This window comes from Staurois parvus, unplaced genomic scaffold (genome assembly GCF_062004578.1).
Source record: "Staurois parvus isolate SC_StPar_1 unplaced genomic scaffold, SC_StPar_1.0 ptg000553l, whole genome shotgun sequence".
In the NCBI taxonomy this organism is placed as follows: domain Eukaryota; kingdom Metazoa; phylum Chordata; class Amphibia; order Anura; family Ranidae; genus Staurois; species Staurois parvus.
This window is the reverse complement of record NW_028318349.1, coordinates 379212-403328: the sequence shown is the minus strand read 5'-3', so window position 1 is coordinate 403328 and position 24117 is coordinate 379212. Positions and strand designations below refer to the sequence as shown.

Here is a 24117-nt window from a genome sequence, read left to right as displayed (position 1 = left end):
TGCATTCACTATATCTGGTCTCCCAGGGTCCTGCATTCACTATATCTGGTCTCCCAGGGCCCTGCATTCACTATATCTGGTCTCCCAGGGCCCTGCATTCACTATATCTGGTCTCCCAGGGCCCTGCATTCACTATATCTGGTCTCCCCGGACCCTGCATTCACTATATCTGGTCTCCCCGGGCCCTGCATTCACTATATCTGGTCTCCCAGGGCCCTGCATTCACTATATCTGGTCTCCCAGGACCCTGCATTCACTATATCTGGTCTCCCAGGACCCTGCATTCACTATATCTGGTCTCCCAGGACCCTGCATTCACTATATCTGTCTCCCAGGACCCTGCATTCACTATATCTGGTCTCCCAGGACCCTGCATTCACTATATCTGGTCTCCCAGGACCCTGCATTCACTATATCTGGTCTCCTCCTGACCCTGCATTCACTATATCTGGTCTCCTCCTGACCCTGCATTCACTATATCTGGTCTCCCAGGACCCTGCATTCACTATATCTGGTCTCCCTGGACCCTGCATTCACTATATCTGGTCTCCCCGGACGCTGCATTCACTATATCTGGGTTCCCAGGACCCTGCATTCACTATATCTGGTCTCCCAGGACCCTGCATTCACTATATCTGGTCTCCCAGGACCCTGCATTCACTATATCTGGACTCCCCCAGACCCTGCATTCACTATATCTGGTCTCCCAGGACCCTGCATTCACTATATCTGATCTCCCACAGTACACACAACATGGAAATGCAATTATTTTAGTAAATATAAACTGCTAAATACCTTTTCTCATCAGCAGTTAAAGCAGTCTTGTGACTTCTATCAGTATCCAACAGAGCATTGGTTAAAACTTGTAGGAGTTTTCATTCTTTCCTGATTGTCCTAAAAGGCTGCAGAACTCCTGATCCTCTGTCTGGACAGTGCTGATTGGCCCTGTTCTGATCAGATGCACTCCCAAGAAAGAAAACTCTCTAGCATTACACACCCAACTGAACATGTGCAGATTGCCCCCAAGGCTCTGTTCTATCAGCAGATGGATTGGGGACAGTAGAATATGGGGAGGATCAGAGATCCTTTTTACACAATGCAGAGGATTAACCCCTTAGGTTCCACAGTGAGTATAACAACCATTCTTTACTGCATATACAGACTGATTTCACAGTTGTGGGTTTAGTAACACTTTAACTGCAGAGGAGTATGTTTAGGTCTCCAGCTTTGCTCTGCTTGTGTAAATTCTTTGACATCTCCTGTATATGTATGTCAGCTCTGCATTTAGCTGTTTGCTGGAGATCAGTGATAATAAACTTTGATTTAAAAAAAAAAATTCTATTCAAGTATTTATTCTTAACTCAAAAAAGTACCTTCTATTGCTCTCAACTATCTCAAAATTCTTTCTTTTTTTTTTTTCGCTGCTGTGATCTGACTTGGTGTTAGAAGGTGGATACATTTGTACTTCATGGTCCCACTGTTTGTAGGAACATAGCCACCCTCTCCTGCTCGCTCCGAAATTGGACTAGGGACTATGGATTATGGGATGTGCACCGTGCATAGAACAGTGGACATGACCACAACTAACCTGCACTGCTCATTCCAAAACAAACAGGAGCTCAGGGAAGATATTATATGTAGGCAGAAAAACACATTAAGCAATAACTTCATGAAAAATAAATTACCTGGCCATTATGGTGTGAATATATATGGATTCTTTTTGGAGAATAAGGATATCATTTAATGTCACTTTAAAGGATAAGTTCGCCTTTTAACAAAATATAATAAATGCACATTTTTTTTGCAAGTAAAAAAATTTGCATTTAGTATTTTTTGTTTATGCAGTCTCTATAGCACGGGTGTAAAACTGGTGGCCCTCCAGCTGTTGCCAAACTACAAGTCCCATGAGGCATTGCAAGATTGACAATTACAAGCATGACTCCCAAAGGTAGATGTATCATGGGACTTGTAGTTTCGCAACAGCTGGAGGGTCACCAGTTTGACACCCCTGATCTAAAGCATTGCAGCAGTGATCTGTAGATCACTGGTGCCATGCAGGTCTCCCCTTGACCTGTCAGTATATCTGATTGCTCGTACATCCCATATGGGCAAGTGAATACTTACTAACAGGAAGGCTCAAAGAACTACACGTTGCTGTGGAGCGCTGTGTTAGTTCATTGAAAACTACAAGCCAACAGCTGCAAGGCTGCTGGGACTTGTAGTTTTCCCATTCACAGAACGCTGTGAATGAATGATGCAGCAAGGCGGGCGGAGCCCCACGCAGCCACATTTTGTTTAAATTGTGACAGCTAGCGAGAGGGGAGAAGATCCCCCAGTAGCTAAAATATTTCACCTAAATAACAAAAAAAATTTTTTGATTCCACTTAAAAACAATATTATAAATATATAACCAATTAAAAAAATTAGTGAATCATCAAATCAATTTAGTATAATTAATAGTCCCATCAATAAAAATAAAAGTCCAATAATAGTGACTTGGATATAATTGCTCTTCAATTTGTGACTTTTTGTGAATCCTCCAATTAGTGAAGATGTATACTCACCTCCTTTGTTGCCTACAATTAGGCTATACACGCTTGTGATTCACCTTCCTTGGAACCTGCCAGAATTTAGCTCTAAATGGGTAGATTTGAAGGGTCCTTCCCTTTAGATAAATGCAGATATCCTCTATGGGTTAGCTATCCCTGCAGGGATTCATCCCTCCTTCAGCTGTGATAAACCACCTATTTATCCTCTTTAGACGTTTCTCCGCATGTAAAAGGAAAATAATGACATAGTGCTTTATCCTTTAAAACATTTTTATTCCCACCATCCGGGTATTGCACTAACATTTAAAATCATCAAAAATTGCACTCTTAAATCATAAAGCCTCTTGCCGGCCGCCGAGTCATGTACTTGCCGTCTGCCGAATGATCCGATTCCTTCCGAGTGACGTCGTAGCCCCACCCCTACGCGTTACGCCACCGGTCACGTGGCTTCATCAGGGGGTTGTGATAGGACAGTCACTCCTCTAATACTAGCTTATATATGTTACCTCCGCCATTTTCCTGAAGATAGATAGGAGGCGGCCATACTTTTGGGGTCAAGGAGCGCATAATCTCTCCTCTCTATTGACACATATGTTGCAATTTTAATTATACTCATCTCGGAAGAATAAATTGTATCATGACTCCGCGGACTACAAAGGCCTGAACGATCCTTCCTAAATACTATGGATTCTTACATATTTTATTATATATATAAAAATATCATGTTTATACATATATATATATAAAAATATATATTAACATAAAAATAATATTAAATCATTAACGTAGTGATTGAATGGAAATAAAAATACAAATAAATTTATAAACATATAAAAATAAATATAAAAATAAAATAAATGAAAAATAATCAAAAATAAAAATAAAAAATATAAATAAAAATAAATAAATAAAAATAAGAATAAATATAAATAAATATAAAAATAAAAAATATAATAATAATAAAAATAATAAACAAAAATAATAAAAATTAAACAAAATAATATTACAATTTTTTTTATATTTAAAAATAAAAATGACAATAAAAATAAAAAATAATAAATAAAAAATAAAATAAATGCAAAATGAAAATAAAACAAAAAAATAATATAATAAAAAAATATATATAGAAATTAAAATATAAAAAATATGTGAAAATGTTTTCACCTCAAACAACATCAAGCCCTATTCCTTAAAATGAAGAATTCCTCACATATGACAAGCTCCAGAAATCATGAAGCCATGAACAATTAAAATACTGTATTCTAAATATCACTAATAAAACATGATAAATCAAAATCCTTATTCAAACCTCCTGGTGCCAAACTTCATAACTCAAAAATCCAAAATGATTATTTTTTACTTATTTCACGAATTAAGTTGTCACCTCTCCAATGTGGATTATGTCTAACTATACCCCAAAACTCTATTTTTTCTACTTTTTGATCATGATGCAACCTAAAATGTAATGGTAAATGATGATATTTATAGCATCGGTTATAAATATCATCATTTACCATTACATTTTAGGTATACATCTTCACTAATTGGAGGATTCACAAAAAGTCACAAATTGAAGAGCAATTATCACCAAGTCACTATTATTGGACTTTTATTTTTATTGATGGGACTATTAATTATACTAAATTGATTTGATGATTCACTAATTTTTTAAATTGGTTATATATTTATAATATTGTTTTTTAAGGGGAATCAAAAAAATGTTTTTGTTATTTAGGAGCGCAACATATAATGGTGAAATATTTTATGTACACAGTTGAAGTTATGTGTTTTATGTTGGCGATCCACTAGAGAGAACTGCATTTGGCTCGCAAGTCACACAAATTCACTTTTTTTTCCCCCAGTAGCTGTCACATCAGGCATCGTGGAGGGAGGGGGGTGCGGAGCCGGTCAGATCGTAAATGTTACATGTTGCACCCTGAACAAATTGAGTACTGTCCGTGATACTTTTTTTATTTGCACTAACATATAATTTTGAGGACAAGCTTTCAGGGAATGTCCCCTTCTTCAGATCCAAGCAGTACTGATCAAAGTTTTAGCAGAATGTTAGAAGAGATGTAGGGGATGAAAAAAAAAAAGTACAGAGATAAGACAGAGCAAAAGCAAAGGCTGGGGGGGGGGAGACAACACTCACAGAGGCAGTCATGCTTGAGGTGATAGTCATAAAACTGTTGGATAATGATTGAGAAATCCCATGTCCAAATTCAGGCCGTTTGTAAGGGAATTCCCATGAGACGGCTGGTGACTAGACGTGCGCATGTGCACAGAAATGCACGATCACGCACACGCATTGTGAAGATTGGCACCAGATGGACTATTTAAGAAGTGCCTCTGCATGTGCTGAGTGCTGACTGGTCTTCAGCTCCCCCGTGTCTTGCTTGTTCCTGTATGATTCCTTTGTTGCTGACCTGGCTTGTTCCTCACCTGACTCTGATTGCTCTCCTGATTGATACTGGTTCCTGACTTCGGCTCTGCTCCTGACCCTGGCTTTCCTTCTGATTCTGTACCGTGCTGCCCGACTGTTGATGACCCTGGCTATTCCTATGACACTGCTCCTGTCTCTTACCCTCACTACCTGCCTTGCTCTGGTGCATGCCTGGCAATCTACAAGACCTGCTCTGCTTGTTACTACTGTGCCTGGATTAGAAGATCATCGGTCTTCCAAGGTCATCATCTGCAAGAGCTGCAAACAACAACTAATGGTGCTCTTGTTCCCCTGGGTCCTAGACTTCCTCTGTTCCAACTCCAGTGGGGGTCAGGGCTAGTGACGCAAGTGAGGCTGACCTCGTCATTTCAGTCTCCCATCAGGTACGTGACACCGTTATCTCTTGTGTCACATAGAATTGACTTTTGCCTTTTGCACACCTGTGGGACACCATTTTGCACAACCAGGCTACACTTTGGAGACCTCAATATTTTAGTTCTTAAAGGAGATTCTAAATCCATTCAGGAAAGAAAACCTTTGAACTAAGAATGATAATTCTATTTGACACAAGAGATAACGGGCTGAATTTGGACATGGGATTCCTCAACCATTATCCAACAGTTTTATGACTATCACCTCAAGCATGACTGCCTCTGTGAGTGTTGTCTCCCCCCCCCAGACTTTGCTTTTGCTGTGTCTTATCTCTGTTCTCTTTTTTTTTACATCCCCTACATCTCTTCTAACATTCTGCTAAAACTTTCATCAGTACTGCTTTGACCTGAAGGAGGGGACATTCCCCGAAAGCTTGTCCTCAAAATTGTATGTTAGTGCAAATAAAAAAAGTATCACGCACAGTACTCAATTGTTTCTGTCACAAATGCACTAATACGGCTACAATCACCTCAAGCAACCTGAATATGAAACAGTTTTTTACATACTTTCTGTTTTCAACATTATTATTTCTAACCTATGTTGGAATTTCCTCCTTTGAAGTTGATCTCTTTCACCGCAAACATGACATCCTTTGCAGAGGTGAAATTTTTCAGAAAGAACTCTGTCTTTGGCAGTTCGCTGTTAAAAGAAAATGAGACACAAGCAGTGCAAAAGGTCTGTCTGTCATCTTTCACAATCATTATGCTAAATTGCATCCAGTGGACTTCTTCTTGTGTAATCTGCAAAACATATTACCTGGCTTGCACTACTCCCATGTGAGGCCCATCGGTGCCAATTCCCAGCATGAGAGCCACTTTAGCCACAAAATTCTTCTGCAGGTTGAACCGGCGCTGTCCAATGTTGTTACTGCCATCAATCAAGAAGGCTATTTCAGCTTTACAGTCTAAAGGTGGAGAGGGGAACACAAAGCAAGGATAGTAAATACATTAGACAATTAGAGAATCCTGGTTGTAAAAATAAAGAGTGTGGTTGGTGCCAGTACACATAGGGGGAGGTATACTAAAACTGGAGTGTGCAAAATCTGGTGCAGCTCTGCATAGAAACCAGATTTCTTCATCAAAGTTCAACTGAACAAGCTGAAGTTAGAAGCTGATTGGCTACCATGCACAGTTGGACCAGATTTTGCATACTCCAGTTTTAGTAAATCAGCCCCATACTATCCTTCATGCCTTACTCATCAGTTACTTTATACCTTTATTTCCAGTTGACTTCTCTGGTGTTTTCTTCTGGCGTCTAGCTGCAAGAATGAGACAAATGCAGATGTCATGAATCCTGAGATCCTCCTTGTGTAACTTATGATTTGCATGTATCGTTTACTTACAAAAGGGAAGGGTCTCTATGTATAATCTGCTTGTAATATTCACCCAGTGATCCAATCCTCTCTATGCAACCACAAATACATACAAGGTAATGCATACAACGTAGTCCAAGCAAACCATAAATCTATACATAACTTCAGAACCTCACAGTGGGGTGATTTATGAAAGAAGTGAAGCATCGTTCATTTTCAAAGTGAATTTTCACTTATGATATTTAAAAAAAAAAAAAAAAAAAAAAAAAATATATATATATATATATATATATATATATATATATATATATATATATATACACACTATATTGCCAACATTGAGCTGGCCCACCCTTTCCAGCTATTACGGCTTCAACTCTTCTGGGAAGGCTGTCCATAAGGTTTAGGAGTGTGTCTATGGGAATGTTTGACCATTCTTCCAGAAGCACATTTGTGAGGTCAGCCACCAATGACGGATGAGAAGGCCTGGCTCACAGTCTCCGCTCTAATTTATCACAAAGATGTTCTATCAGGTTGAGGTCAGGACTCTGTGCAGGCAAGTCAAGCTCCTCCACCCAAAACTTGCTCATCCATGTCTTTATGGACCTTGCTTTGTGTGTGCAGTCATGTTGAAACAGGAAGGGGCCATCCCTAAAGTGTTCCTACAAAGTTGGAAGCATGAAATTGGCCAAAATGTATTTGGTTTCCTGTTGAATATATACATTTCTACTTTTATATTTTTATATTTCTAAATGCTTTGTATGTATATATGTGTTGTGTGTATATCTTATTCCTGCTGGTCTTTGTGGTACGCCTCACTCAAAAATGGCTGCTCAGTAGCCCCTCCCATCGAGTGAAAGTTTAAGAACAAAGGAAATATTTCTTTCCAGATACGCCTAGAAGAAGATCACGAGCCCTGAAGGAAGTTTTCCTTTTATGGACATGACCAATCAGCAGCTTATACGTAGCCTAGTAACACTATGCTCACAGGACTCTTGCATCATTTTGCATATATAAGCTCACTTCCTCATTCCAATAAAAGCAGAAGTTTTCACAGACTGAACTTGTGTGTCAGTGAGAGTTTTTATACATTTTATACACCTGTGGCCATAGAGGTGATTGGAACACTTGAATCCAATGATTTGGGGGGTGTCCCAATAAGTCTGGCAATATAGTGTATATATATATATATATATATATATAGCATATATATATATATATATATATATTCAGTTATAAGCAAGGGGAAAATACTTTGCTTGCACATGATTGGATGATTGCAGTCAGCACAAGCTTACTTGATTCACTAAGCTTAGTTAATTTTCTCTTTGCAAAATCTATTTCCACTTAGCAGTAAAAGAGGAGAAGTTATATTGATTTCAATCATCCAGTCATGTGCAAGCAAAAATCTTTTTTTTTTTATTTATTTTGTTAGTTTACACTTGCTTTACTTCATTCATGCGTCATTTTAAAATAGCACAGGGACAGCAACTGCTTGGCTTAGCGCAGTTTCAAATGTTTCAAAACGGTATCCAAACTCAGTCATCTATGATTTTCAACAGAATGCTATTATTGGCAGCCCCTGAATCTCTGACAAAAGAGGGTTCCTTTAACAGACTGATGCATCCTCTGAGATACAGTATTAAAGAAGCAGAACATCTCTTTAGTATTGCAATCAATGAGCGAGAGGCGCATGGGGGGAGGGTGGTTGGGGTGCCATGCAGGATGTCAGATCCCTAAGTGGACCTATTTTCAAATGACTAATCCTTACACACGTGAGCTTTCTAAGTGTCCTCTGTGTATAAAATACATATATTACTTTTCTTCAAATAAATTGCATACAAGAAGAATACTGTTGCTCACTTGCACTAGAAGTCACCGGTTTTCCAGAGACCTCCAATCCACGACTCTTAAGTTCTAAAAGAAAGTAAAGAGCATTTTCATGTTTACTATATACTCATAGGGTACAAAAGAGTCACCAAAAATGCAGGCTGTCCTCTAAAGAGATACGCAGCCCACTGTACAATACAATCAATCCACGGCATTGAAGATAAACTTCACTTTCACTAACACATTGATATAACCTGTATGATTGCTACATAAACCACTGCCTGAACACTATTGGGGTTATTTACTAAAACTGGAGAGTGCAAAATCTGGTGCAACTCTGCATAGAAACCTATCAGCTTTTAGGTTTTATTGCCAAAGCTTAATTGAACAAGTTAGAAGCGGATTGGCTACCATGCACAGGTGCATCAGATTCTGAGTCTACCAGACTAACGGACATTATTGTACGACTAAAATGGATGGAAATGTACATCCATACATTTTAGTGCCAGTCATTGTGAATAGGCCCTTAAACCTATTTGTTTACAGAACATCCCCAGCAAACTGAATCTTTGTTTGGTCATTGGCTCGTTGCTTTTCTGATGCCCGCAGAGGGCTTGAGTTCAAATGTCAGGCAATGTCAGAACTATCATTATGTTTGCTGGAACAAGTTTTGTTTGGTGGGCATCCTCCCAAGAGTATTGCATGTCTGGATGGATGCCAGCATACGGGTTTCTTCTTTTTTAGGGTTGGGATACTTATTGGATTTATTGGGGTTAATTTACTAAAGAGGTAGAGAAATGGATTCTTTCCATGCAGGCACTGCAAGGCATGCAGATATATGATAAAGTATTTAAATGATAAAGTATTTAAAAATCCTAAACATGGTGGGAAGATAGACATACAATCATTTTATAATTGTAACACGACAATGTAATGTATAAAACAAAATGTCCTTGTTCAAAATTATATACAGGAAAAAGTGAAGACAGTTTAAAAGAACAGTTTTAGAGCATGTGAATGACATCTTATTGAAAAGAGAAAAGACTATATCAAATCATGTAAGGCCAGAATATGAGGGAAACCTAGATTGTCTAACCTTGTGTGTGATTCAATACAAGAAATTGGGCCTCTGAAAAGGTGATCTGGTAAAATCCTACAAACAGAAGCACGGTGGATCTTTAGATTGTTTTCAAAAGCACTCAGTGGATTCAGTGAGGGATTTACATATTCGACCTTCTATCAGTAATTAAGAAAATATTGATTTTTCTAATGCTATTGATAATAAGTTAATGTTTTTTGGAGCAAAATAGGGAAATATTGATATCAGTAACATCCTTATTCGAAATATCTATAAAAGTGAGAGACAAAGTAAATATCAATTCTATTACTTTATTCAAAAGGAATGATATTTATGTATAAGAAATAATAACAACAAAAATGAAGCCACACTCCAGGATAATTGTCAACCCCTGTCGACCTCTCTCCCCCCATAATTTTCCATTCCTGGTCTGTCCTCAGCACAATGGATTAACCCAATTGTGTGCTGATGTGAGGATAGACCAGGAAAGGAAAATTACTGTATGTGATAAAAATTTTCCGTTTTGCTGGTCGTCCTCCCGTCAGCATACAATGGGTTAACCCCTCCATTTGTATCCTCAGGACCACCTTTTCCAGCTTAATAAAAAAGTCTTTCCCCTCCCTTCCTGTTCTATTACATAGCGGCAACAGGCCACTTAGGGAAGGAAGAAAATTGTACTAACATGAGGAAAGACCAGGAAAGGAAAATGACGGTAAGTAATTGATAACAATTTTCTGTTTTCCTGGTTGTCCTCCCATCAACACACAATGGGACATACCATAGCTAATCTAGGGTGGGATATTACAGGTCTCCCATGAACTCCTGCTAGCGGCTCTGCATATGTCTTCCACTGGTACTTACGCAACGGATGCCCGTGAGGCTGCCATGCCTCTGGTGGAATGAGTTCTTACACTCTGCGGAGGAGCAAGGCCCTGTTGACTGTATGCTAAGTTGATCATTCCTGTGATCCAAGTGGCTAATATTCTTGGTGATGCAGCCTCCCTTTCCTAGGCCTGAATGGGATGATGAATAAGTTATCGGTCTTACGTACATGTTACGTACGGTGCAGGTGCGCTGACAACAGACTTACCATGTCTAGTGATCTAAGGTCCAAACGGTTCACCTGCTCCAGTGGTTGCGTGAAGCTGGGTAGTTCCACCTCCCAGTTTACATGGAACCTTGAAACTACCTTGGAAGCTAGGGCAGATGAAAGACTCAGAATCACCTTATCCAGGCGAATGATGCAGAATGGATCTTGTCAGGACAAGGCTGCTAATTCAGACACCCTTCTCGCTGTTGTGATAGCTGTAAGGTTTAATTGTCAGAAACCACAATGAGCATGATTCAGAAGGCCCAAATGGGGGCTGTAGTAGAGCCTTTAGTACAGTGCCTAAGTGCCTAAGTCCCAGGCTGGGAAGAAGTCCTTTTTAGGAGGCCACATTCTTATTGCTACCCTGAAGAGCTGTTTAAAAAAAGGTTCATCCGTACATTTGTGTCCTGTGAAGGAAGACAGTGCTGAGACTTGCACCTTGATTGAGCTATATGTCAAGCCCATATTCAGTGCTGACTGCAGGAAGCTTACTTGCGATGCTTGGAGCCAGCAAGGAGAAGTTATACTGTGACGCAAAAGTTACAAATTTCTTCTATATTCTAGAATACATTGTGTTTGTTGTAGCTTTCCTTGCTTTTAATAGTGTTGAAATTACCTTCTCCGAGAGGCCTTGTGAATGTCATCTAGCCATTTCAACAGCCAAGCCATCAGTTGATATCTCCCCGTGTTGGGATGAACCCAATTCTCTCGCTGTAACAAATTATTCCAGATAGGTAGAGGTACTGGCGGGGCCACCGTTATCTCCAGGAGTAGAGGAAACCATGGCCTCTAATGCCAGAAAGGAAGGATTAGGATGGCATGGACTCTCCCCCTCACAATCTTTAGCAGGGTCCTCATGATTAGAGGAAGCGGAGGGAACAGATACACTAGAGGGAACTGCCAAGGAATTGAGAAGGCATCCTGCACTAATGCCTTTTTGCATGCGAACCTCGTCACAAATTTCGGTAGTTATGCATTCTCTTGTGTCGCCACCAGGTCTGCAGTGGCTGTTCCCCATTAGCGAAGATTGGTTGCAGGTAGCGTTTGTTGATTGACCACTTGCCATTGGCAGGGAACTTCCGACTTAGTTAGTCCGCTATCTGGTTGTGCTTGGTTGGAATGTATGCTGCTGTTAGGGCTTCCACATGAATCTTAGCTCAGAGCAAGATCTTGGCCAACAACTGGAGCAATGGCAGGCTCTTGGTTTCACCCTGTTGGACTATGTAGGCTACTGCCATCTGATTATCTAATATTAACTTGACCCTGGCTCCCTGAATAAGCCTATAGGGCCCGGTATGCTGCCTGCAGTTCCAGGAGGTTTGAGTGCCTGGCCTCTGTAGCATGCCATCTGTCCTGAGCTTGTCTCCCGAGACAGTGAGCCATCCAGCCCCGAAGACTGGCATCCAAGGTTACAATGATCCAGTCTCCTGAACTGAGAGGAATACCTTGTGAGAAGGTTCCTGGTGCTCTCCACCAGACTAGGCTGTCGAATCCACACTGGCACACAGATCTCCTGGTCCATCGACCAGCCATTCTATTGGCATAGGAAGGACATTTGGAAAGTTCTCATATGGAACTTCATCCAAGGTACCGCCAGAGAGGCTGTGGCGAATATCATACAGTCTTTTGCTGACAGTGCCAGCGATTCCATTATTCTGGAGACACATGCCTTTAGTTTGACTCTTTTGTGGTAGGGCAGGAAGATTTCTCCCAATCCTATGTTGAAAACTATACCCAGGTACTCCATCTCCTACGTCAGTACTTGGTGGCTCTGCTGGCTATTTATAAGCCATCCAAAAGTAGACAAGATCCCTAATACTTTGTCGCGTTGTAGCATTAGCTCTTCGCTTGAACCGGCCAGCACCAGGATATCGTCCAGATAGTGATAGATCTTTATTTTTTGCATATGAATAAAAGCTGTGGTTGCCATTAGGCTCTTGGAAAACACTCTGGGTGTAGTGTTGATTCCAAACTGCAAACATCTGAACTGATAGTGCTCTTCCCCCGATTGAAATCAGTCAATCTCCTAGTTGAACTACATATATCATTGTGTATACTAACTCCATCTTGAATCTTTTCAGGTTGATGAAATTGTTCAAGGATCTCAAGTCTAACACTAGTCTGAGCTCCTTAGAGGCTTTGGGCACCAGGAAAATAGGGGAATTCACCCCTTTCCCCTGTTGTCCTGGCACAACCGGTGTGATGGCTTGCTTATGCAATAATTCTGTCATGTATTCTTGTAAGAATTTCAATTTCTTCTGCAACCAGTCTGTTTGGACAAACATATTTGGTGTTTTTTCCTGGAAGGCTATCTTGTATCCGAGTTTCACCGTCTTCTGGACCCAACAGTTCCCAGTCCTCACCGTCCATACCCTCCAGAGTGACTCCAGCCTGGCTCCCACCTGGAGGGGCTGGACGAATTGACCGTCAAAAGATTTTTCGGTCTTCTTCACAGCCTGACCTACTCTCGAATTCACACCCCGCAGGAAGGAACTTTGTGTCCCTCTCCATTGTGGCTTAGCGTATTCCTGGCCTGGTCTGTATGATCTAGCTTTCCGGCCTCTTCTGAACTCAAACTGCCCTGACCAGAAGGGTTGCTGTCTCTTCCTTGACATCTGAGGTAACAGGCCTGATTTGCCCCTTGTGACCCACCTAATTGCTTCCTCAAGGGTTCTCCCAAACAACATCTTGCCGTTGTGTTGGATGTTACACAAGGCCTGTTTTGAAGCTCTGTTCGCGGTCCAATGCTGCAACCAGAGAACCCTTTTCACCGTCACCTGAATGTGCCATAAGTCTTGCTAACAGCTTCACCAAATCTATGGAAGACTCCGCAAAGTAGGTTGCTGTCAGGTTGAACTCTTCAAGGGCCGGAATGATCCTTGCTGCCTCAATCCCTGAATTTAATGCCATCTTCACATTCAAGACCCAGACCTTTAAGGCCCTTGAGATGGATGTTAGGGCTATGGCTGGGCGACAGGCTGCTCCTGCAACCGAATAGATCCTTTTAAGGTCAGCATCTTCCCGTCTATCCATCAGATCTCTTAAGGTGGTTGAGTCCTCCAATGGGAGACACAAATGCCTTGCGAGGTGCTATAGAGCTGCTTCCACTCCTGGCGCTGTCTCCTGGATACAATTTTGCAAACTGATTCTGGAGGCTGACTTTCGTCTTTGGTTTTTCCCATTCATCCTACATAATTAAAGGATCTCCTCAAACTATCAAACAAGGGGAAGGAGACACTTGTCTTTTGAGGTTAGGAAAAAATCTCTTCACCTTCTCCGGAGGCTGCTAATTCTGACTCCAGTCTATGGTCTCCTTTATGGCTGTAATATATGAATCTATTAGACTGAAATCAAATAAATGATCGAGCAAGTCCTTTGACTCAGAAGAAGACCCTGAACAAATTTCCAGGACTGGAGGTTTTTGTTCTTTGTCCTGTGGACTCTTTAATTTAGGTTCATGTTCTGAACTGCTTGCTTTGGAGACTAGATGTACGCTCTTCGGCTACTGCCTCATGTATATTATCCTTTACACTATGGGCCTCCGCTTCCTGTCTGTGGCCACATCTCATACATTCGGTGCACAACAGTTTCTTGAGAGCTGATGGAGAGCTGATGGGACCCAACATAGGCCATCTGATTGCCAGCTTGTCTGCCTTGAATCCGTGACTGGACTTCTACTGCAGCCTGGAATGAAGGGCAAGTGAAACTTGTTTTTGAAGTGAGAATCGGATCTCAGAGATATTGACCGATGGCGGGACTTCTCTTTCCGTGAGCTCCTGCTCCTACAAACAACGCGCATCATGTTAGTTTCTTGAGCAGCACTCTTTTCACCATAGTCCCCCGAAGCCCCTCCTACCTTTCCACAGATATTCGTGCCTGTTGTGGCTGTGGAACAAATAAATAATAATAGTTTGAATCAAATGTATGAGTAAGCCCCCCTTCCAAATCCACTCCTCCTTCTGCATCTTTCCCTTTTTTCTTTTTTTTGCTCTCTCTGGCTGAACCTGGGGGGGAAAAGATTCGGTAGGGGGGAATACTGGTTGACAATAAAGGAGAAATTCTGGCGCACAGAGGTTAGGTTATTCCAATATAATACAGTATGGATTATAAACAAAATGTCAGGTGTCTGCAAGGCAAATGACGTATGTATATGTACCTTTTGAAAGTATAACTCCGTGCTGGAGACAGGCACAGGTTAAATAAATTAATAGAGTCCTGTAGAAGGAGCTAGAAGCATTTAGCCTGTGTCCTTTGCCTGTGTTCCTGGTATCTTCTGTGTTCTACATCCGGCCCTCCGCCTCTTCCAGTGATGTCATGTCCGCCAGATCTTTCCATGCTGGTCAGCGTGGACTCTTCCAGGTCCAGATGGAGTTGGACCTGCTCTGCTGCACCCCTTGACATCTGGGTGGTCTCCCAACAAGCATACACAGTTCCACACTGTCCCAGCTTACATCCATGGTACCCTAGGTGTATGACCAGCGGTACCTGCAGGACTTAGAGGAGTGGCCACATCCCCCTACAAAGATGAGCTTGTTATTCTCTTGCCTCTTTTGAGTGTTTTTAATCCTATATTATTAAATGCAGCATCTAATTACTGCACTTAGACTGGCGTCTCCTGTTCTCTTTTTTTTCTGGGAATGCTGGTTGCTTGTACCTTCAGGTGGCCTGGAGCGATCAAAAAAAGAGAACAGGAAGGGAGGGAAAAGCCTTTTTTTTTATTAAGCTGGAAAAGGTGGTCTTGAGGAGCCAAAGGGAGGGGTTAACCCATTGTGTGCTGGCAGGAGGACAACCAGAAAAATGGAAAATTGTTATCAAACACGTAATTTTCCTTTCCTGGTCTGTCCTCATGTAAGCACAATGGGTTAACCCCATTGTGTGCTGATGGGAAGATGACCAGGAAAGGTTGTTACCATGTGGTTGTTCAGAGGCCCAGCCCAGATTTGGGAGTGCAATAATGGACAAATTTGGGAATTAGAGTTTCCAGATGTGGAAAGTGAAATGCTATATTGACTGGGTCCACCTAGATCAGGTGGGCTTTGTCCCAGGGAGGGAAGGAAGAGATAATGGGCTGAGAACATGACTCCTAATACAAAAAAGGAAAAAGGAAAAATACCCTGTTATGATATTATCAGTAGATGCAGAGAAAGCCTTTGACAGGGTAGATTGGGATTTCATGTTAGATACATTGGAAGTTTTGGGAGTTGGGCCCAGGATGAAAGAATGGATAGGAAAATTAAATAGTTATCCATCAGCAGCAGTGAAGGTCAATGGCTCAGTGTCAGGGTTTTTTAAGATGAAAAATGGGACGAGACAAGGGTGTCCTCTTTCGCCACTGCTTTTTGTATTGTCCTTGAAGTCTCTCCTAGCAACAATTAGGAACAGCATTGATATAAAGGGGATAAAGATAGGGAAAACAGAACATAAGGTAGCAGCATATGCGGATAATATGCTATTTTATGTGGTTAATCCTAGAATGACATTACTCAACCTGATGAAAATAATGAAATACTATGGAGAATTGTCAAACTTAAAAATAAACCCTGTTAAATCTGAGATTTTAAATGTCAGTGTTCCATTAATAGAAAAGAAAGCATTATCTGGAGAATTCCCATTCATATGGAGAGAAAAAGAGTTAAAATACTTGGGGATAAAACTCACCTCCTCCATAAAGAATATATATAAAGCAAACTATATTCCACTAATAAATGAGATTAGGTAAGAGTTGAGGAAATTAGCAGTAGGACCTAGAACATGGATAGGATGGATAAACTTATTAAAAATGGTAATTGTCTCGAAAAGTCTTTATAAGTTCCATATGATACCTATACAGCTCCCTATACCTATTTCAATATAATTAAAAAACTGATACTGAGGTTTATCTGGAAAAATAAAAGACCTAGAATAAGCTACGATGTATTATGTAGAGATAAAGATAATGGAGGGTTAAGTGTACCTGATTTTAGGAAATATTATTACTCAGTATTACTGTCACGTATATTTGATTGGACATATAATGCACTAAAGAAAAGTTGGGTACACATTGAAAGGACTTTAAGTGGGGTACAGTTGAATAGAATAATTTGGTTACCGCATCAATATCGTAATTTATCAGAAAGCACAAGCACATATACACTAAATGTAATTAGGGTTTGGGATATTATTCACAAGCAGAAAAAATGGGAGTTTAATTCTTTATCTATTGTACAGCGCTGAGCAAACCCTTTGGCGCTATATAAACTCGATAAATAAATAAATAAATAAATAAATATTAATGCCGTTAGGAGTTTAAAATTTTTCCGCCAGGGACGGAAAATATTTCAGGGAAGTGGATACGAAAAGAGGACGTTAAGTTAAGGAATATAATGGAGGGAGAAGTAATATGCTCTTTTTAAGAATTAAAAAATAAGAATTTGTTTGTCAGTTTAGATGAGTGGCGATATTTACAACTTAAACATTTTGTTTCAAAGCTCCCCAAGCCTTTAAGGACAGTTAAAGATTTTAACCCCTTTGAGCAATTGCTCAGTTGAAATGGGTTACAGAAACACGGCACTTCTCGAATATATAAAATTCTTATCACAAGTGTAGAAGTCACTCCACCCCTCGTATATGATAAAATGGGAAAGGGAATTGGGAATAGCACTAGATGAACAACATAGAAAGAAAATATATAGATTGGCACAAGGAGCTATAGACATGAAAGTAGTTGAAATGAATTATAAATGTTTAGCACGCTGGTATGTTACACCGAGTATTGCACATAAGCAACGAGTAGAAAATTCACCTAAATGTTGGAGGGGATGTGGGGAAGAGGGCACTATGACACATATTTGGTGGGAATGTTGTAAAATACAGAAATACTGGGAGGAGATAATATACCAAATACAGGAGATCACTGGGAAGAGCATAGCGAAAGAACCTGGGACATGTTTATTCCATAAAACAGACAATACAGTAGAGAAATATAAAAACTCGATGGAATTCCATCTTATAAACGCGGCAAAAGGATTGATTCCAAAATTTTGGCAAAAACAAGAAGTACCGAAAATAAAGATTGGATAAGTAGGATGGATTACGTTTACAGGATGGAAGAACTCCGGCATTTAGTGGAGGATAAAATAGAGAGATTTCAGGAAAGGTGGAAGAAATGGGAAATTTATAGGAAATTATATAAAGAAGGAGAATAAATAAGAAATAAGAAGAAGACAGGGATAAGGAAACATTGAGAGAGAAAAAGGGATCAGAGCGGGTGGGAGAGGTAGGGGAGGGAGGAGGGATATGGAGTTGGGAGGGTATAGTTTAAAGATAAAAAAAAAAGAGGGCTGGGGACAGGAATATAAAGGAGAGGCTGAGGACAGGAATATAAAGAGAGGGCTAGGACAGGAATGTGAAGTTGGAGGGGGTGATACAAAGGTGTGGGGGGTGTAGAGGGCAAGGACAGGAATGTGAAAGGGGTGATATGAAGGGGAGTTGAGGACAGTGATGTAAAGGGGGGTGATATGAACGGAGGTTGAGGACAGGTATGTGAAGGGTGGATGATAGGAAGGGGAGCTTAGGACAGGATTGTGAAGGAGGGGGTGAGAACAGGAATGTGAAGGAGGAGGGGGGAGATATAAAGGGAATGTTGAGGACAGGAGTAGCAAGGGGAGTGATATGAAGAAGGGGCCAAGGACAGGAATGTAAAGTGGGAGTGAAGTGAAGAGGGTTGATGACACTGCTGTTAAAGAAGGGGTGGTGATGTAAAGGGGGACTGAGAACACTAGTGTGAAGGGTGGACTGTGATGTAAAGAGGGGATTTTGATGGGAAGGGGGGGCTGTGATGTACTGGGGGACTGAGAACACTGTTGTAATAACAGGATTGTAATGTGAAGTATCTGAGATTAGGATTTACATCTTTGAGACCTGTGTTCTGCATATAGGCAACCCATTTATTTCAATGGGCTTTCTTATATGCAGAAATGTAAAAAAAAGTTATTTTTAAAATTGTGCCAGATTGTGCCATCCATTTGCAGATGCTCCAAGGTGCCGTTAAGAATGAAATAGGCGTACCTCTGCTGGAAGAAAATTTTACTGACTGGACATCTGTGAATTTGAATTCAATACCCCTGCTATATTGCATCTGTTGATGTTTTAATGTCAATACTGTGACTCCACTTTTAATTATTGGACTTGCTGCTCAGTACTAACCATTTTTTAGTTTGCAGCAGCCACTGAATACAAGTACACATTTTTACAACTGTGTTTCTCATTGTGCCACAGGATTTCAAGGGTGTCACCAGATTCAGGTAGGAGTTGTACTCACATATTTATTAAAACCAACACCCACAGGTGCACTACATGTAGAAAATAAATAAATACATTTACTTACTGGATACAGAGAAAGATAATGACCATTTGCTCAGTGGCTGTGATTGGATTCCATTTGCTAAGACAGCTTGGTAATTTTGTTTACCAGGAAGTCTACGTAGTGACACAGGTCCACCATTGCTGGAAATCACCCCACTAGCAAAAAAGCAAAAAAGAAATTGCTGCTAACTATCTGGACAATCATAGCGCTCTTACATTTCTGACATCAAATAGATAAAATATCTGTATTGATAAACGTAACCCTTTACTTTACCCATGTAGGCAATAGAACAAATTAAGCTAAAATGTATTATAGCCAAAACTTATTTTTTAAAAATAGATTAAGAATGGACTAAAATCCATGAAAGATTTTGTGGGTTTTTTTTTTCTTTTTGCTGTCTGTGTACAGTTGGGGACATTTTCCTTCACATCCTGTTCTGAGGTGCAACAAGAACATAGAAAAATTAGAAGAAAATCTCCTAGAGTGAAAGAAATTCCCTCTTACACCCCGGTCACATCAAGCCCAACTTTGAAGTTGTGCGACTTACAGTAAAGTTGCACGATTTCAAAGTCGGGGGACTGCTGATTTCAGGTGCGATTTGTCAGACATCAGATGTCTATGCAAATCGTACCAAAAGTAGTACATGTACTACTGTAGAAATAGGTGCGGCTCCGACCAAGCTGGAACCCGCATCGATATGACCGCTGTAATTGCGGACAGTAGGGTGTAACTTGGCATGCGATTTGCAAATCGCATAGCATGCAAATCGTATGCCAAGTCACACCCGATGTGACCGGGGACTTAGGCAGCTGTCAACAGCTGGAACAGGTGTCCCCTTTGAAAATTTAGCCTTACCTCTTCCCAGATACAATTTTTGGTTCTGGTGACAAAAACAAAGAGTGAATCACCCCAAAGGGGACACAGACAGCGATAAAACTTGACAGAAGGTCCAGTGTTTTCCTGGTCTAGCTGTATTAAAAGGTTTGCCTCTACAACCACTTCAAAGTGTATTCAAAAAGATAATAGTCTGAACCCATGGCTATTAGTACTCCATGAGATCCTGTGGAAAAAACATACATATTAAAATAATATTTTGAATATGATTTATTCACGTGTATTGCACTGCATAATTTGTTAGTATGGAGGTTTTGTATACAGTATGTATTTTGAGTAGAAGGGATGCAGCAGTGTGTGTTTTACAATTTATAATTAAAAGAGTAGTATGGGCTTTCTTTCCCTCAATTATTCATTCCTAGGTGGATGCGGTGTCGGTCCGATTCTGCATCTGTCTCCTACTGGCTCTAAGGGTGAGAACTCAGTGATCAGTTCTCATAGCTGCTCTGAGCAGAGAGCTGTGACTGTCAGTCACCGCTCTCTGCTCTGCCCACCCCCCTTGCTCACTGGAGGGCTATGCTGTGGAGGGGGAGGGATTGGCTGCTTCAGGCTCTCAGTGGCTTGCTGAGAGGCTGAGCCAGGTGCCACTCCAGACACTGAGGTTGATCCCAACTTTGAGGTCAAGATCTTTCCCCAGCCTTGACTGGCTGAGTGATGTCAGCTGACAGTGAACTTCAGCCCGCTGTCAGCTGAAAACGGGTCTCAGGAGTGCAGAACGAAGTGCACTCATGTGATCCACAGGAGAAATACGGGCAAAAGAACTTTGGCTGTACTTCGACTTTAACTTACAATATCCCAGTGCAGGGAAAAATAAATGACCACTTCACTTTTCCAAACCACAACAGTATATATTTGATCCTTTCTTTCTCTGTTCAATTGCTGATATGAGAGAAAAAAAAACTTCTTTGGAAAACTACAAACAGAGCTCACACTGGGCTATAAACTCCCTCCCTACACTAGACCAATTTTGAAGCATCAAGTGCTGCTATATGCCGGGGGAAAAGTGAGTCACATGTTTCTCATACCAGTGGATGAGTGTAGTGGCTGGGGAGAAAAGGTGAGAATATGATACTGGGGAGAAGGGAATAAAACAACCCTTTTGACCTGAATGGACAAAGGAAAGGGTCCCTTTATCAGTCACCCTTCTAGCTACACACCTTAACTTTGCTCCCCTCCACTACTTTTGATCACTGGGAGAAAAGAGAAATACCAGGTATGGGTAGCAATTGACTCATCCCTATTCCTCTTCTTTGACATCCCTGAAATTTGTTGAACGGCCAGTCAAGCACCCAGAAAAGTACCATGGAGAGAGGGAGAGGATCAAACATGTTATATTAAATAGAATATGACATTAAAGGGCCTGTTAAGTAAAAAAATTTGCTTTGCGAATGTCTCAGAATTTGTGCAAAAGTCACAAATAATATATGTAATGTTTGCAATATGAGTGAAATGTCAGGTTCTATTTATTGCTATTTTTGCAGGGTGAATTTACAGTCCCTAACATTTGATCCTAATAAAATAAAGCCTCAAGCACATTTGACCAATAGAAAAAAGTCTAACGGTATAGGCTAAAAAAGATTTGACCAGAAGAGGAAATAATATGAGGGAGACCTCTATGTTGTGTACAAAGTGTATGGAAATTCCTGTGCTCACCATCGCCAGTGTAATGGATCAGCTACTGCAGGGCTGGAACCGCTATACAAAATTGATACAATGTTGCATAGACAGAACTCTGTTGTTCACACATTATGAATATTACGGGAATCTGTGACTTTTGTGCTAATGCTGAGACATTTGCAGAACAAACTATTTATATAACTATTAATTAGTCTGAACCTAGGCTCTAATGTTGAGTAATGCCTTTGGTACACCTGGTATTACCTACCATCCAAGGCCCAAAACTACACAAAAAAGCTTTTGTTTATTAATAAGAGTATTCATTATACCTGCTGGAAAATATAGGTATGTTCAATTTAGGAGGCAGATGATGGGAACACGCTAAACAAGAAAGTAACAATGGCATACAGATAGAAAGAGGACATGCGTTGTGTGCAAATGGGGTGTGGAGGAGGGACTTGATCTGCTGGAGGGGAGCTCAGCCACTCATCCTGCACTAAAATAAATATGGAGGCTGCAATGAATGGCTTTCTTCTGAAAATATTAGTTTTCTGACAGTCTGTGGCACTTTCTGAACCACTTACCCATAACAAGCATGTCACTAGTGAAGTCATAGGAAAGTCATAATTTATGCATACTTGCTAAAGGTCAGAAACTCACAGCCAGTAAACTAGCATTTTTAAAAGAGAAAGGCAATGGCATTCTACATATTTTCTAAAAACATGTTACTTTTGAGTTGGATGGTGCTGAATATGGTAGAAATTATATACATATGTCATAGTGACACTGAATGACTTTGGGACTGTATCCAAGACCTTTTGATAAAACCCCAGTGTAATTGCAAAGTACCCTTTTTTTTTCTTTCATAAAATGATATATTCAATACCTAATAAGACATGCATTGTTGTATCTGCTGATATTACCAGTGATCCCTATACTCTCATTTAATATGATATTAACCATTTTAGTAATACATATTAATAAATCAGACATACCGGTGATGTGCAGCACCACACACACTGGACACGCCTGCATATACGCCATCTCCATAGACAGAGAGCTGTTGGGTGTTGCATCCTGGGGGACATAGTACTTGAGCAGACTCTTTTTTCAAATCCATTCCTCTCATGGAGCAGGTTATAGGAACAGGAGCTGTATGTAATATACATGCATGTTGATAAATCAGGTAGGTACAATTTACAGTTAAAAGCCATATTTTAATATTAATTAATATGATGTGTATATGATAATATGAAGATAATGGACTGCAAATATATATATATATATATATATAAATATCTATATTATATATCTATCTATGTATATATACTGTATATGTATATCCACATTGTACATACTCATTGATCTCCATTGATGTCTTATATTTGAGGGCTTCAGGAGTGGACATAGTACTGTTTGTGCAAGGACTGGGTATACAAGGAGGAAAAGCACCAAAAACAGAAACAAAGTCCACATTTAATTTTTTGTCTTTGAATTTAGACTCCTGTATCATAAATAGCCAAAGCATGTTCGGGGTTCAAAGGCTCCCCCCCCCCCCTTTACCAAGGTTTGTTACTGTTAAAGGAAGCATATACTGGACTGAAAACTGGAGTGTTTCTGACTGTAATTGCTATGATTTCTTTGAATGCTGGTTAAGCCAGAGCTTAACGCTATATTTTTTGGTGCTTTCTGCTTACCATATCCAGTCCCTACTCAAGCAGAGAGCTGACCTTTGAAACAGCTGCCTAATGATCATTCCATCTACACTGGTGAAGACCTGACTGAAAACACCTTGTACTTTAAGAGATCCAGCGTCCAACACCTTTCTATTCTATTTGTGTAGCCTGTTCAGCTGCACAAGGGCCTGCTGAGACAGGATGGCCATAGATGGATAGTTTTGTAAGAAAATTCTTAGGAAAGTCTTAGGGAAATTTGTACGAAAATTCAAATCTTTTCAATTCTCTTTGTCGTTGAAAAGATTTCCATTGGTTTTAACATTTTATTTTGAAAGAGATGGACTTTACCAAACAAAAAACCACCTAGACTATTAGAAATTTGTTTGTTTGAGAACAATTTTCTGTTCTGCACCTTCGAATTTTCTCATCATTGCAGGTAAAAACAAACTTCAATTTGACCCACTATTAAATAAAAAAGTGAACAAACTTAAACTTTCTTAGAACCTTCTTTTCCTGAGAAATTTTGTTCACAATTGTACCCATCTATGGCCAGCTTAAGAGATCCATTTATACAAGATGTGGGCTTAGTGGATGCTGGGACCCTCCTCCCACTTGCACGTATGCTTGTGCACTGCTTACCCTGATCTAGCTGTCAATCGATACACAGTAAATACGTGTTTTTACTTGGCAAATAGTTGAGCAGCCCAAAACTACTCTTATACAGGAGCACATTGGTGATTTTATCTGCCAATGACATTTGAATAAGCAGAAAAGGGACCCTAATAATTTAAATTCAGTTTGAACCCTGATAGTTGGTTTTCTTTGGAGTAAAGCACAGGGTGTCACAATCAA

At 40.2% G+C, this 24117-nt stretch overlaps 1 protein-coding gene and 1 pseudogene across 1 annotated transcript in view; both read right to left on the bottom strand.

Moving 5' to 3' along the window:
• Positions 1-24117, bottom strand: part of COCH (cochlin) — an 85615-nt gene that overhangs the window by 17971 nt on the left and 43527 nt on the right. Inside the window, exons 4-9 of the mRNA XM_089691177.1 lie at positions 22585-22741; positions 19100-19233; positions 8600-8653; positions 6638-6682; positions 6181-6328; positions 5960-6063 (exon numbers count right to left, since the gene is read on the bottom strand). Of these exons, the coding sequence (XP_089547303.1) occupies positions 5960-6063; positions 6181-6328; positions 6638-6682; positions 8600-8653; positions 19100-19233; positions 22585-22741 (642 nt within the window). The remainder of the gene's footprint in view (positions 1-5959; positions 6064-6180; positions 6329-6637; positions 6683-8599; positions 8654-19099; positions 19234-22584; positions 22742-24117) is intronic.
• Positions 12753-15191, bottom strand: LOC149450983 (uncharacterized; annotated as a pseudogene).